At 39.4% G+C, this 17217-nt stretch overlaps 1 protein-coding gene across 4 annotated transcripts in view; it reads right to left on the reverse strand.

Moving 5' to 3' along the window:
• Positions 1 to 229: 229 nt before the first annotated feature.
• Positions 230 to 17217, reverse strand: part of SENP2 (SUMO specific peptidase 2) — a 40449-nt gene continuing 23461 nt past the window's right edge. For all 4 annotated transcript variants that reach the window (XM_027109689.1, XM_027109698.1, XM_027109719.1 and 1 more), the window contains 5 exons: positions 15932 to 16135; positions 14857 to 14936; positions 12697 to 12781; positions 3024 to 3119; positions 230 to 1522 (listed from right to left, as the gene is read on the reverse strand). In XM_027109689.1, coding sequence (XP_026965490.1) covers positions 1460 to 1522; positions 3024 to 3119; positions 12697 to 12781; positions 14857 to 14936; positions 15932 to 16135 — 528 coding nt within the window. In that variant the 3' untranslated portion in view covers positions 230 to 1459. The remainder of the gene's footprint in view (positions 1523 to 3023; positions 3120 to 12696; positions 12782 to 14856; positions 14937 to 15931; positions 16136 to 17217) is intronic.

The following is a 17217-nucleotide window of genomic DNA, read 5'->3' on the forward strand; positions in this document are numbered from 1 at the left end:
GCCCACACACAGCAACGAAGACCCAATGCAGCTAAAATTAAATAAATTAAAAAAAAAAAAAAAAAAAAAAGAGTATGCCTCTGCGACCAGAAGCCAGGGCCTCCAGATGGCAGACATGTTGATTCATAGCTAACAGATGCCCAGTTTTTCTGGTTTGACCTCTTACTTTTGTGAACGAGGAGAAGTGTGGGAGGTTTAAGTAGGGAAAGGGTTAGAAATCAGCGTATACTTTTCAGGTTCTGCCAGACAACCTTTTATTACATCAGAAAAGCAACACTAGGCACTAGATCTTGCAAAATATGTTCTGACCAACTCTAAACTTTCTGAAATTAAATATGCATAACCACTGTAAGGTTTTTAATGAACAAAACAGTTAAATACAAACTTTCATAGGCAAAATAGACTACTGTATAACTGGCAACCTCAGAGCCAAGTACTAAATTTTCTTGCACAGGTTTCAGTGGCGGTGGAATGGGGAGATGTAAATACTAATGAGTACAAAACTTAATTTTGGCTTTATATATAGAAAAAAAAACTTTGAGGAAAATAGCTTTAAACTGAATAGTATCTTTTGAAATAAACAGCTCAGGCCAGCCCTTACATATCTGAGGCTTATACTCAACCAGATCTGGGATGAAAATGAAGATTTAGGGTTTACAGTGACTTCAAATCCAGTTTTAAGAGTAGCTAAGTCACCTCATTTCCAGAAAGGGAAGTCTCTTTAGGATGACCATGACACTCTTCTGAAGACACTTGGATAGCCAGAGTTCCTTGGCCACAGTTCCACTTTTCCACGACACCGTGCCAATGCTGTAGTGTGGAACTTCCTCTGAAAGGCAACCAAAGCCCTACACCACAGCGCTTCTCCTGGCATTTTCAAGCCTCAAAAGAAAGAAGACCTCCTGCTTCAAGTTGGCAGTTACTGCTCCAGCTAGAGAAGTTAATTAACCCTTCCGCCCCCCACTGATTTCCCTCCTGATCTTCAGCAGGGGCAGCTTAACATTCCTTTCAGAAATAAATAGTTCAAATGAGAAATTTAGAGTTAACTTCAAAAGAGCAGCAGAAAACAGCCACTGCCCATTATGTTTGCAAATGAGTGAGTGAATGAATACACATGAACAAACACACAGAAAAATCATAGAATAAATCCTGCATTTCCCACATTCACAGGGAAAAAAAAAAATCTTAAAAAAGTATTAATTAGCGTTTGTTCTTGTGTGGGTTGATAGTCCAGGGCTCTGAGCAGGCATGGCCTTATAAACAGGGTTGCAAGCAGCCCTCCACACACCAAGTCAGGACTAGGGTGCAGAGAGGGGCCTTCATGCACTTCTAACAGCTCAGTACCTGTGAGAGAACAGAGGTGATGCAGGGACTTTTTAACCCACAATGCATGAGGTATATGGAAACGTCCATCTGTGAAAGAACCACCAGCAGCGGGAGGGACTGCGGCAGGGTGTTCTCACAGCAACTGCTGATGAAGGATTTCCCACACCATCTTCTTCCGGAACAGAGGCATCTGGTGCTGCAGAGAATCCACAAGTAACACATACATCACACGTGAAAGTGCCCAGCGTCAACAACCTTTAGTTGTAGCATGTAAATAAAGTAGGATGTCAATGTCCATTGTGTAAGCCTTGACTTTTCCACATCATGGTACAGACTTACAAAGCCATAAAAAAAGGAGGTTATTTGTATTATTATATGTATCATAAGCATTTTTACGTGTTAAGGAAAATCAAAGCAGGATGCAGAATTATACAATAGAGTCCAACAACAACTTCATAACAAAAACGTGTACCAAAAAGGGAAATAGCTAAGTGGCGGCACAAAAAGTAACTTTTCTACTTACCTGTATTTCAAAACATTCTAAAATTAACATATTCTGCTCTCTTATGAGAAAAACATGAAGTCTATTTAAATAAAGAAAAAAACAAACCCGCAAATTACTCTGTGCTATACCAAATGTTGTCCATGGCCAATTCTGTTCAAATAGCAACATCCCCCCTTCAAATCTCATGTGATTAGGTTCAGAGAATAAATAACTCCTTCTTTAGAAGCATCAAAGAATTAGAGGCTTTTCTTAATATATTATTCTGCTTTAACTGATGATAATCACTACATGGTCCAATTTTCAAAGCAACAACATGCAAGACAAATCCAAAATCACCTGTAACTCTTTTCGATGAAATCAGATACCCTTGAGGTACTCCTGGAGTTTCCTTATAAATAGTTGGATATACCATTTTACTATAAACTAGTGTGAAGAGGCCTAAAAAGTCTTAACACATGGATTCATAAATTATTTTAAATAGCTCAAAACTTGTAGTAAAAAATTACATATTTATTCTTAGTAAAACTGCTGAAGCTAACCAATTTTATTAATTCAGCATGGGAGCCCTAGTTAGTTCATGTTGTTCAAAAGCTTAGAATGGGGTTATTATTAGTCCTACTATTCAATATGTACAATTTGGTAGCTATCAAAATGAGGTCTGTTAAAGCAAACTATTTTTTAAAGGAGGTTGTCCTTGGTTGTAAAAAGACTGAGAATCCACTATTACAAACATAAATACTCAAGAGTTCTCAACATATTTGAATTTCCACTCAAATGCAGAGCTATGGAGAACCAAAAATAATCAGAACAGAAGGGAAAATCAGCATTCATAGTTACATCTTAGACCTGCAGCTTAAGTTCTCACAAGGCCTGATTTCCCCATGCTGTTACATATTCTGATGTGCCTCCTTCTTTGGCTAAAAATATTAGTAACACTCAAGAACCAGTGAACACTGGAGTTCAGAGAGATGCAAATTGCCCCACTGGTCACCAAAGACTAGGATAAACGTGAGAGCAGATACAGTGACAAACCCTGATACTACCAAGAGTAGGGCTATGGCCAAGGTTTACAGCAATAATAGTAGCACAACTACCATTATTAACAGCTTAATGTGTGCCAGGCACTGGTAACATGCTCTGAGTTTATCTTGTTTAATAACAAGTAAAAGGATGAGGAGGGGTCTCCACTCACCTGAGTAAATGTGATAGGTTTGTCCCTAGAGATATAATCTGCATATTTACAAGTAAACATTCCACAATCACTCCCATTCAACTGTTGAGGAATCTCCTAAAATTACAAAAGAAGAAGAGAGGAAGGGGTGAAATTTCATCAAATACAAACTCCTTTGACTTTTTCTAAATATTACTGTGGACAAACAATATTATAAAGGTAAATGTTAAATCTGGTATTACACGAACACACAAACACAAACACAATTAGTCTTTATGTGGCATAAAAACGCAACCCATGACATGGAGTATGTGAGCCTCATGGAAAATTTTTAGAAGGAAAGAGAAAAGCAAAGTGAGAGTTCAATCTCTCAGCTCTCATATAAAGCAAACTGAAAGAAGGTTTATTACCAGGAACAGGAATTCTAGTCAGAATTGTTTCAAAGGCATTCATAAATTTTGAAAATGGCTAAGTGTGGTTCAACCAGAGATATGCTTACAATACAACTAACCTATTTCCATACTGCAGAGTCTGACTTGTCTTCCCTAGCCGGAAAACTAAGACTACTGCTTTGGACCCCCACAGCTGCAAGCAGGAGAGAGAAAAAAGACTCTTTATAGGGTTTAACCAGTTAGGAAATCTTGCCATGATGTTCAGTTCTGTCCTGAAAAAAAAAACCACTACTGCTTGCAAGCAGCACTTAAAGGCACCATAAACCAAAGGTGGTGGATTCCAAGCCCAGGTGAAGTAAACTCACACATTCCCCAAGCCCGTGTTGCACTAATCTTGGCCAGTCCCTTACACACTTTGGCTGTCAGTTATAAGGGGAGTAAGAGAGTCTAATTCCACTGCTGGAAAACATACTAGATGACAATTTTTATTTATTTTTATTAACTCAATTTTTATTCAAAAAAATACACATGATTATTGTAAAAAGGAAAAGATTGAAAATGCACACCACCCATACATATGGTAGGTACCTCGAACTTCTCTCCTGAGCCCAGCATCTATCACAGAGTGGAAAGAACTTTAGACTCCACCACACAGATGAAGAGAATTTGTCTTCTTTATTACATTTCCCATTCCAGAACACAGTTACTCATCCTAACAAACTCTTCTTTTATCTGTGCTTTCCTCAGGAAATCTCAACACTTACTCTTCTAATTATTCAGCTTAGAAATGAAAATGCTTTTGGATAAAGATAGTCAAGCCATTATATAGAGGTGAGGGCTAAAATTGAACTCATGTAGCTTACTTTAAAAAGGAGCCATTAGGGGACTTCCCTGGCGGTCCAGTGGCAAAGACTCCATGCTCCCAATGCAGGGGGCATGGGTTCAAACCCTGGTCCGGGAACTAGATCCCACATGCCGCAACTAAGAGTTCACACGGGCTTCCCTGGTGGCGCAGTGGTTGAGAGTCCGCCTGCCGATGCAGGGGACACGGGTTCGTGCCCCGGTCCGGGAAGATCCCACATGCCACGGAGCGGCTGGGCCCGTGAGCCGTGGCCGCTGAGCCTGCGCGTCCGGAGCCTGTCCGCAACGGGAGAGGTCACAACAGTGAGAGGCCCGCGTACCGCAAAAAAAAAAAAAAAAAAAAAAAGAGTTCACATGCTGCAACAAAAGATCCCACTTGCCGCAACTAAAGATCCAGCAGGAGACTTCCGGGAAGATGGCGGAAGAGTAAGACGTGGAGATCACCTTCCTCCCCACAGATACACCAGAAATACATCTATCTACACGTGGAACAACTCCTACAGAACACCTACTGAACGCTGGCAGAAGACCTCAGACCTCCCTAAAGGCAAGAAACCCCCCCACGTACCTGGGTAGGGCAAAAGAAAAAAGAATAAACAGAGACAAAAGGATAGGGATGGGTCCTGCACCAGCGGGAGGGAGCTGTGAAGGAGGAAAAGTGACCACACACTAGGAAGCCCCTTCGCGGGCGGAGACTGCGGGTGGCGGGGGGGGGGGAGTTTCGGAGCTGCGGAGGAGAGCGCAGCCACAGGGGTGCGGAGGGCAAAGCGAGGAGATTCCAGCACAGAGGATCGCTGCCGACCAGCACTCACCAACCCGAGAGGCTTGTCTGCTCACCCGCCGGGGCGGGCGGGGCTGCGAGCTGAGGCTTGGGTTTGGGTTTCGGTTTCGGTCGGAGCGCCGGGAGAGGACTGGGGTTGGCGGCGTGAACACAGCCTGCAGAGCGTTAGTGCACCGCGGCTAGCCGGGAGGGAGTCCAGGCAAAAGTCTGGACCTGCCGAAGAGGCAAGAGACTTTTTCTTCCCTCTTTATTTCCTGGTGCGCAAGGAGAGGAGATTAAGAACGCTGCTTAAAGGAGCTCCAGAGACAGGCGCGAGCCACGGCTAAAGGTGCGGACCCCCGAGACAGACATGAGACGCTAAGACTGCTGCTGCCGCCACCAAGAAGCGTGTGTGCAAACACAGGTCACTATCCACACCCCCCTTCCGGGGAGCCTGTGCAGCCCGCCACTGCCAGGGTCCCGGGATCCAGGGACAACTCCCCCAGGAGAACGCACAGCACGCCTCAGGCTGGCGCAACGTCACTCCGGCCTCTGCCGCTGCAGGCTCGCCCTGCACTCCGTGCCCCTCCGTACCCCCCACCCCCGGCCTGAGTGAGACAGAGCCTCCGAATCAGCGGCTCCTTTAACCCCGTCCTGTTTGAGCAAAGAACAGACGCCCTCCGGCGACCTACGCACAGAGGCAGGGCCAAATCCAAAGCTGAGCCCCGGGAGCTGTGAGAACAAAGTAGAGAAAGGGAAATCTCTCCCAGCCGCCTCAGGAGCAGTGGATTAAAGCTCCACAATCAACTTGATGTACCCTGCATCAGTGGAATACATGAATAGACAACGAATCATCCCAAATTGAGGAGGTGGACTTTGAGAGCAAGATTTATGATTTTTTCCTCTTTTCCTCTTTTTCTGAGTGTGTATGTGTATGCTTGTGTGGAAGATTTTGTCTGTATAGCTTTGCTTCCACCATTTGTTCTGGGTTCTACCCATCCATTTTTTTGGTTTTTTTTCCTCTTAATAATTATTTTTTTATTTTAATAACTTCATTATATTTTATCTTACTTTATTTTACTTTGTCTTCTTTTTTTCCTGCCTTCCCTCCTTCCTTCCTTGCTCCCTCCCTCCCTCCCTCCCTCCTTTCTTTCTTTCTTTCTACTTCTACTAATTCTTTCTTTCTACTTTTTCTCCCTTTTCTTCTGAGCCGTGTGGATGAAAGGCTCTTCATGGTGCAGCCAGGAGTTAGTGCTGTGCCTCTGAAGTGGGAGAGCCAACTTCAGGACACTGGTCCACAAGACGCCTCCCAGCTGCACATAATATCAAACGGCGAAAATCTCCCAAAGATCTCCATCTCAACACCAACACACAGCTTCACTCAACGACCAGCAAGCTACAGTGCTGGACATCCTATGCCAAACAACTAGGAAGACAGGAACATAACCCCACCCATTAGCAGAGAGGCTTCCCAAAATCATAATAAGTCTACAGACACCCCAAAACAAACCACCAGACGTGGACCTGCCCACCAGAAAGACAAGATCCAGCCTCATCCACCAGAACACAGGCACTAGTACCCTCCACCAGGAAGCCTACACAACCCACTGAACCAACCTTAGCCACTGGGGACAGACACCAAAAACAACAGGAACTACGAACCTGCAGCCTGCAAAAAGGAGACCCCAAACACAGTAAGATAAGCAAAATGAAAAGACAGAAAAACACACAGCAGATGAAGGAGCAAGATAAAAACCCACCAGACCTAACAAATGAAGAGGAAATAGGCAGTCTACCTGAAAAAGAATTCAGAATAATGATAGTAAAGATGGTCCAAAATCTTGGAAACAGAATAGACAAAATGCAAGAAACATTTAACAAGGACCTAGAAGAACTAAAGACGAAACAATCAATGATGAACAACACAATAAATGAAATGAAAAATACTCTAGATGGGATCAATAGCAGAATAACTGAGACAGAAGAACGGATAAGTGACCTGGAAGATAAAATAGTGGAAATAACTAATGCAGAGCAGAATAAAGAAAAAAGAATGAAAAGAACTGAGGACAGTCTCAGAGACCTCTGGGACAACATTAAACGCACCAACATGCGAATTATAGGGGTTCCAGAAGAAGAAGAAAAAAAGAAAGGGACTGAGAAAATATTTGAAGAGATTATAGTTGAAAACTTCCCTAATATGGGAAAGGAAATAGTTAATCAAGTCCAGGAAGCACAGAGAGTCCCATACAGGATAAATCCAAGGAGAAATACGCCAAGACACATATTAATCAAACTGTCAAAAATTAAATACAAAGAAAACATATTAAAAGCAGCAAGGGAAAAACAACAAATAACACACAAGGGAATCCCCATAAGGTTAACAGCTGATCTTTCAGCAGAAACTCTGCAAGCCAGAAGGGAGTGGCAGGACATATTGAAAGTGATGAAGGAGAAAAACCTGCAACCAAGATTACTCTACCCAGCAAGGATCTCATTCAGATTTGATGGAGAAATTAAAACCTTTACAGACAAGCAAAAGCTGAGAGAGTTCAGCACCACCAAACCAGCTCTACAACAACTGCTAAAGAAACTTCTCTAGGCAAGAAACACAAGAGAAGGAAAAGACCTACAATAACAAACCCAAAACAATTACGAAAATGGGAAAGGGAACATACATATCGATAATTACCTTAAATGTAAATGGACTAAATGCTCCCACCAAAAGACACAGAATGGCTGAATGGATACAAAAACAAGACACATGTATCTGCTGTCTACAAGAGACCCACTTCAGACCTAGAGACACATACAGACTGAAAGTAAGGGGATGGAAAAAGGTATTTCATGCAAATGGAAACCAAAAAAAGCTGGAGTAGCAATTCTCATATCAGACAAAATAGACTTTAAAATAAAGACTATTAGAAGAGACAAAGAAGAACACTACATAATGATCAAGGGATCGATCCAAGAAGACATAACAATTGTAAATATTTATGCACCCAACATAGGAGCACCTCAATACATAAGGCAAATACTAACAGCCATAAAAGGGGAAATCGATAGTAACACATTCATAGTAGGGGACTTTAACACCCCACTTTCACCCATGGACAGATCATCCAAAATGAAAATAAATAAGGAAACACAAGCTTTAAATGATACATTAAACAAGATGGACTTAATTGATATTTATAGGACATTCCATCCAAAAACAACAGAATACACATTTTTCTGAAGTGCTCATGGAACATTCTCCAGGATAGATCATATCTTGGGTCACAAATCAAGCCTTGGTAAATTTAAGAAAATTGAAATTGTATCAAGTATCTTTTTGGACCACAATGCTATGAGACTAGATATCAATTACAGGAAAAGATCTGTAAAAAATACAAACACATGGAGGCTAAACAATACACTACTTAATAACAAAGTGATCACTGAAGAAATCAAAGAGGAAATCAAAAAATACCTAGAAACAAATGACAATGGAGACACAACGACTCAAAATCTATGGGATGCAGCAAAAGCAGTTCTAAGAGGGAAGTTTATAGCAATACAATCCTACCTTAAGAAACAGGAAACATCTCGAATAAACAACCTAACCTTGCACCTAAAGCAATTAGAGAAAGAACAACAAAAAAACCCCAAAGTTAGCAGAAGGAAAGAAATCATAAAAATCAGATCAGAAATATATGAAAAAGAAATGAAGGAAACAATAGCAAAGATCAATAAAACTAAAAGCTGGTTCTTTGAAAGGATAAACAAAATTGATAAACCATTAGCCAGACTCATCAAGAAAAAAAGGGGGAAGACTCAAACCAATAGAATTAGAAATGAAAAAGGAGAAGTAACAACTGACACTGCAGAAACAAAAGATCATGAGAGAGTACTACAAACAACTCTATGCCAATAAAATGGACAACCTGGAAGAAATGGACAAATTCTTAGAAAGGCACAACCTGCCAAGACTGAATCAGGAAGAAATAGAAAATATGAACAGACCAATCACAAACACTGAAATTGAAACTGTGATTAAAAATCTTCCAACAAACAAAAGCCCAGGACCAGATGGCTTCACAGGCGAATTCTACCAAACATTTAGAGAAGAGCTATCAAACTATCAAGCTATCAAACTCTTCCAAAATATAGCAGAGGGAGGAACACTCCCCAACTCATTCTACGAGGCCACCATCACCCTGATACCAAAATCAGACAAGGATGTCACAAAGAAAGAAAACTACAGGCCAATATCACTGATGAACATAGATGCAAAAATTCTCAACAAAATACTAGCAAACAGAATCCAACAGCACATTAAACGGATCATACACCATGATCAAGTGGGGTTTATTCCAGGAATGCAAGGATTCTTCAGTATACGCAAATCAATCAACGTGATACACCATATTAACAAATTGAAGAAGAAAAACCATATGATCATCTCTATAGATGCAGAGAAAGCTTTTGACAAAATTCAACACCCATTTATGATAAAAACCCTGCAGAAAGTAGGCATAGAGGGAACTTTCCTCAACATAATAAAGGCCATATATGACAAACCCACAGCCAGCATCATCCTCAATGGTGAAAAACTGAAAGCATTTCCACTAAGATCAGGAACAAGACAAGGTTGCCCACTCTCACCACTCTTATTCAACATAGTTTTGGAAGTTTTAGCCACAGCAATCAGAGAAGAAAAGGAAATAAAAGGAATCCAAATCGGAAAAGAAGAAGTAAAGATGTCACTACTTGCAGATGACATGATACTATACATAGAGAATCCTAAAGATGCTACCAGAAAACTACTAGAGCTAATCAATGAATTTGGTAAAGTAACAGGATACAAAATTAATGCACAGATATCTCTGGCATTCCTATACACTAAGGATGAAAAATCTGAAAGTGAAATCAAGAAAACACTCCCATTTACCATTGCAACAAAAAGAATAAAATATCTAGGAATAAACCTACCTAAGGAGACAAAAGACCTGCATGCAGAAAATTATAAGACACTGATGAAAGAAATTAAAGATGATACAAATAGATGGAGAGATATACCATGTTTTTGGATTGGAAGAATCAACATTGTGAAAATGACTCTACTACCCAAAGCAATCTACAGATTCAATGCAATCCCTATCAAACTACCACTGGCATTTTTCACAGAACTAGAACAAAAAATTTCACAATTTGTATGGAAACACAAAAGACCCCGAATAGCCAAAGCAATCTTGAGAACGAAAAACGGAGCTGGAGGAATCAGGCTTCCTGACTTCAGACTATACTACAAAGCTACAGTAATCAAGACAGTATGGTACTGGCACAAAAACAGAAATATAGATCAATGGAACAGGATAGAAAGCCCAGAGATAAACCCACGCACATATGGTCACCTTATCTTTGATAAAGGAGGCAGGAATGTACAGTGGAGAAAGGACAGCCTCTTCAATAAGTGGTGCTGGGAAAACTGGACAGCTACATGTAAAAGTATGAGGTTAGATCACTCCCTAACACCATACACAAAAATAAACTCAAAATGGATTAAAGACCTAAATGTAAGGCCAGAAACTATCAAACTCTTAGAGGAAAACATAGGCAGGACACTCTATGACATAAATCACAGCAAGGTCCTTTTTGACCCACCTCCTAGAGAAATGGAAATAAAAACAAAAATAAATGGGACCTAATGAAACTTAAAAGCTTTTGCACAGCAAAGGAAACCATAAACAACACCAAAAGACAACCCTCAGAATGGGAGAAAATATTTGCAAATGAAGCAACTGACAAAGGATTAATCTCCAAAATTTATAAGCAGCTCATGCAGCTTAATAACAAAAAAACAAACAACCCAATCCAAAAATGGGCAGAAGACCTAAATAGACATTTCTCCAAAGAAGATATACAGACTGCCAACAAACACATGAAAGAATGCTCAACATCACTAATCATTAGAGAAATGCAAATCAAAACTACAACGAGATATCATCTCACACCAGTCAGAATGGCCATCATCAAAAAACCTAAAAACAATAAATGCTGGAGAGGGTGTGGAGAAAAGGGAACCCTCTTGGTGGGAATGTAAATTGATACAGCCACTGTGGAGAACAGTATGGAGGTTCCTTAAAAAACTACAAATAGAACTACCATATGACCCAGCAATCCCACTATTGGGCATATACCCTGAGAAAACCATAATTCAAAAAGAGTCATGTACCAAAATGTTCACTGCAGCTCTATTTACAATAGCCCGGAGGTGGAAACAACCTAAGTGTCCATCATCAGATGAATGGATAAAGATGTGGCACATATATACAATGGAATATTACTCAGCCATAAAAAGAAACGAAATTGAGCTATTTGTAATGAGGTGGATAGACCTAGAGTCTGTCATACAGAGTGAAGTAAGTCAGAAAGAGAGAGACAAATACCGTATGCTAACACATATATATGGAATTTAAGGAAAAGAAATGTCATGAAGAACCTAGGGGTGAAACAGGAATAAAGACACAGACTTACTAGAGAATGGACTTGAGGATATGGGGAGGGGGAAGGGTAAACTGTGGGGAAAAAAAAAAAAAAAAGATCCAGCACGCGGCAATAAAGATCCCACGTGACGCAACTAAGACCCAACACTGCTCAATAAATAAATAAATTTTTTTTTTTTTTTTTTAAAGAAAAGGAGCCATTAGGGCTAAAAGATGTAAGCTTTTATTTTATTTTATTTTTTTTCCCGGTACGTGGGCCTCTCACTGTTGTGGCCTCTCCCGCTGCGGAGCACAGGCTCCGGAGGCGCAGGCTCAGCGGCCATGGTTCACGGGCCCAGCCGCTCCGCGGCAGGTGGGATCCTCCCGGACCGGGGCACGAACCCGTGTCCCCTGTATCGGCAGGCAGACTCTCAACCACCACGCCACCAGGGAAGCCCTGCGTTTTTTAATTAATTATTTTTTGGCTGCATTGGGTCTTTGTTTCTGCAAGCAGGCTTTCTCTAGTTGCAACGAGCGGGTGCTACTCTTCGTTGCAGTGCGCAGCCTTTTCACTGTGGTGCCTTCTCTTGTTGTGGAGTATATGCTCTAAGTGCTCAGGCTTCAGTAGTTGTGGTGCATGGGCTTAGTTGCTCCGCGGCATGTGGGATCTTCCCGGACCAAGGCTCGAACCCGTGTTCCCTGCATTGGCAGGAGGATTCTTAACCACTGCGCCACTAGGGAAGTCCCAGATATATGCATTTTTAGACCCTGAATGAGATTCAAATCTGGCAAGATCCAAAGCACATTCACAAATAGCACACCTGACTGTTGAGGACTCACAGCATTGGACGCTTAAGATCTAAATATACAAATTTCTCAGATAAGTTTTGAACAGGAGCTTTAAAATTTCCATTAATGCCAACCAAGAAAAGTAGCTGGCTTGCATTTATTGTGTTGTGTTTTTTTCTCAATTTTTTGAGACATGCAGATATTTAACATTTATAGTTTAAGAAACAAGATAAAGGCTTAAAAGCAAACAACTTGGTTAAATGAATTTCTGAAGATTTAGAAGTGATCATTCTAACGATGTACACCTCAGGGGAATGCATGCCTAAGGATGAGTGAGTAAGGGGAGGAAGGAAGCCAAGTCTAAATAATACGCTACTGACAGGAAATGCAACAAAGTATTTGAAATACAGATGATCACCACTTACATGTGGCTTCATGCTGTAGTGGGTCCACTCTAAAACATTCAGGTCAATATTTCTTTTGGTCTTACTTTCATCCTGTAAATACTGACTGAAAAAACAGCAAAGAAGGAATATACTGATGAATCCCTGTGGAGACTTAGCATTATGACTACAAAGACATCGTGATGTTTAATAGACCTGCCATTCTCAAAGCCATCTCTGTTAGATTTTTTTAAATATGATTGTTTTTGGCTTTTTACATTTTATTTTGTGTTTTTTCTGATTACAAAAATTATATAGGGTTATATTTTAAAAATTAAAACATAATATGTAAAATGCAAAAGACCCCATAATAACCACTATGGAAATATTTACTATTAATGGTTTGCTGTTTGTTCTTCTAGTTCTCTACTCCACCCCATTTTAAAACACACATTTTATTCTATTAAAAAAAGTACTTCATTCTATAACTTGCTTTTTCTCACTTAAAAATAGATATAAAACAAGACATCTGGCCTGGAGTCTTAAAAAGAAAAGGCACTGCCATGGAAAACAAAAAAAAATGTAGGAGACTATTCTAAACTAAGGGAGACTAAAGAGACATTACTTACATGCATGAACCCTGACTGACTTCCTGGATTAGGAAAAAAAGCTATAAAAGATACCTGACGATATCAGAACATGAATCATATATTATTACACATTAGTGGTTGTCAACTTTCTTAAGTGTGATAATGGCATTGTGGTTATGTAAGAGAATTTCCTCATTGCTAGGTGATATATACTTAAGTATTGAGAGTGATTTAATTTTATCCAAATCTCCAGAGGGTTATCAAATTTAACACAGGCATCTCAGTTCTCATCCTAACCTACATAAAAGGGACCTACATATGCTAGGGCATGCGCTCACAACGGGAGCAGCAATATCACCCCCAGAGAGGTGAAAACTGGTTCTTAGAAGGCAAAAATCTTAGATATTTCAATGGTTTGTAGCCCTGTAAAGCTCAACCCAACAAACAAAGTCTCTTCCTTAATACTATTTTCTCTTGTCATGGAGAAATTAAATTAAAAAAAAATTTGGAGTGGGGAGGTGATAATGAAAAAAATTGAGAAAAGTTGGACTAGGGGCATCAGGAAAGGGAGGGGGCCTCAGATACCCAAAGAAGCTGAACTCTTCATATATTAAAAAAGAGAGAGAGAGGGGGGAAAGAAAAGTATGAATGTTATAAAAGTATGGTTTTTTGGTATCCTATTATAAGCAACAGACAAAATTTTGCTGTATGATTCCAACGAAAACATTCGTAAGTATGTGATTATATGTATGTGTATGTGCACACGTATGTATGTATGCACATTTTACATACATCTTAAGCAGAAAAGACTAGAAGGAAATAACTGCTTTATAAACAATTTGGTGTATCTTATGATTTAAAAAAATTTCTTCTCTACATTTTTTATTCAAGATAAACACCCATAAATAAAAAGGATCTTTTACACTAAAACAACATCAAAAAAGAAAGAACTGAATTATTGTTAACTTTTCTTCACATCATTCAACAAGAGTTCCTTACTAAAGTATCCTTATTAAAATTATCCAAGTATCCTTACTAAAATTAAAAACTGGAACCTGCAATTGCTTCCAGTGGTCATAAGTGTTTCAAAATAGACTTATTTCACTGATTTGCTTCCTCTCTGTGAAATTCTTGTCATCACTTTACATAGCTAATAGATGGCTATGCTTTAAAGGCAGGTTTCTAGCAATTACTATTAAAACAGTTACCTACAAACCATGTTTTAACTTAAAAATCACCTCCAGGTTCTATGAGATGAACCAAACCATCATGGAAAGCACAGAGACATCAGTGAGTGGGCTTAAGAATTCAGAGAACTAATGTATCAATCCCAGAGAAATCTAATTCAAATCACGGGATTCTCATCAAATATATTTTACATTATGACATATGACAAACTTGTTTTCAGTGATGCTATTAAATAAGATTTCTCAGTTAAGATCAGATTTTGGGGTTATTTTTAGACAAAAAGATGGATTCAGGTCAAGTTGTGAACAACTAGGAAGACAGCTCTCACTACACATTAGACTACCATCCACCAGAGGATGGAAAGAAAGACCACTTAACAAAGGGCACACTGAGGCAACACTGAAGTTTTTAAGCCTTTACTTACAGGAGAATCTCACAGATCCTGTGGCCCTTTTGTCCCATAGAATCCAGATATTTAAGACACTTTTTTCTTAGGTCTATCACCTATAATGGAAAAATGCAACATCCAGAAACAACCATCACAAAAAATGAGAATTTTATTTCTAAAAAGATAAGCATTTAAAAAAATATATGTACCAACATGAATGGATTTCTAAGACACATTTTTCATAAAACATCACAGATGATATGAGCTCCATGTCTATAAAATTATATTTTTCTATTCCTAGAGAAAGGCATAGAAACTTATTCCTTAAAACATTAGTGGTCCTCTCAGAGTGATGAGACTTTTTTTTTGCCTTTTTCTTTATACCTTTACTACAATAAACCCGTTATCATCTCGTAAACAAAAGTAATAAAATAACCCACGTGTATTAAAATTCCTATTAAAAATCAAAGGTCCTCCACTACAGACTGTCTTGTAGCTTTCTAAGTTGTTCAACTCAAGAACTAAGAAGGGACTCTGCAGAGTATGCCCTTAACATATACTACAGGACTCTCACTAGACAGAAGAGTCGCCTTCATTACCAGCACACTTCATTTCATTGTGCTTTGCAGACACTGCATTTTTCACAAATTGAAGGTCTGTGGCAACCCTGCATTAAGCAAGTCTATCAGCGTCATTTTTCTAACAGTGTTTGCTCACTTCATGTCTGTGTGTCATATCTTGGTAATTCTTCACAACATTTCAAACTTTTTCATTATTAATATACTTGTTATGGTGATCTGTGATCAGTGACCGTTGATGCTATTGTGAAAAGATTACAGCTCACTGAAGGCTCAGATGATGATTAGCATAAAAAGTATTTAGCAATAAGTATTTTTTAATTAAGGTATGTAGATTGTTTTTCAGATATAGTGTTATTGCAGACTTAACAGACTACAGTGTAGTGTAAACATAACTTTTATATGCACTGGGAAACCAAGAAATTGATGTCACTCTCTTTATTGCGATATTTGCTTTACAGCGGTGGTTACTATGCCTGCATTTAACAAAACAGTCATTATCCAAACTCCAACAATTAAACCTCTCGACTTACCACCAGGCTCCAATGTACCTTCCGATGAATAGGCACCAGAATAAGTTCCTGTTCAAAGAGATTGACCCCTTTGGTCCATCTTTTCACTGCTTGGTAACCCCCAGACTTTAATTTTGGATAGAAGAAAGTACTGAATGCATAAAGTGCTGGATACCCTTGTTTTTTATTTCTTTCCACCAGGAGATTCATGTAAAAATTAATGACCTGTAATATCAAGAGAGTAAATGTTAGAATATGGCAAGTATATTATCAAAACTAGATTTCTACCTAACTCAATTAGGATGAATTAGAAAATAAGCTGAGGGAAGGGAAGGCACTAAGGAAGGGGATAAAAGGGCTGTCTATGACAGAAGATGGAAAACAAAAAATGATCAGTGCAGGGACTTCCCTGGTGGTGCAGTGGTTAAGAATCCACCTGCCAATGCAGGGGACACGGTTCGATCCCTGGTCCGGGAAGATCCCATAAGCCGCAGAGCAAATAAGCCTGTGTGCCACAACTACTGAGCCTGCACGCCACAACTACTGAAGCCCACGAACCTAGAGCCCGTGCTCCGCAACAAGAGAAGCCACCGCAGTGAGAAGCCAGTGCACCGCAACAAAGAGTAGCCCCCGCTCACCGCAACTAGAGAAAGCCCGCACGCAGCAACAAAGACCCAAAGCAGCCAAAAATAAAATAAATAAAATAAATGTATTAAAAAAAAAATGATCAGTGCAAAATGGGAGGGATTAAGAAGGAATGAGACTGTACTTTTGAGGCATGTGAGTAAGAGAGACAAGAGAAAGAACTCAAGGAGAAAGTCTGCAACAATGAAAATGTATATGTAACTATATCACACACAAAATATGCAAAAATATTAACTGGAAGTGAATTTTACTATATATAAATTACACCTCAATTAAAAAAAATTAAATGGAAGGAAATACACCAAAACATTAGTATTTTGTTTACTTTTGAGTTGTGCCACTTTCAAACGATGTTTTTCCTTCACTTTTCCTGTATTTTCTAAATTTTCTATAATAAACATATTACATTTATAATGTGAAACAGAAACATGCTAATTTTACAAGAATGTGTTTATATGTCACTAGTTATAGCGGGGAGGAAGGAAGGCAAAGGGAGAAAATGCAGGGGCTGAGCAGCTGGGTAAAGAACCAACTGGGAAATTGGCAAGAACCAAGAGCTACCTTTAGCTAAATACATAAGGATACAAGATGACAATTGGGCAAATTTTACAGTTATCACTCAAATGAAATAAAGAAAAAAAATCACATAGTGTACATACAGT

Source organism: Aethalodelphis obliquidens, unplaced genomic scaffold (genome assembly GCF_003676395.1).
Source record: "Aethalodelphis obliquidens isolate GAN/ISIS:26980383/991018 unplaced genomic scaffold, ASM367639v1 scaffold1, whole genome shotgun sequence".
Lineage (NCBI taxonomy): Eukaryota > Metazoa > Chordata > Mammalia > Artiodactyla > Delphinidae > Aethalodelphis > Aethalodelphis obliquidens.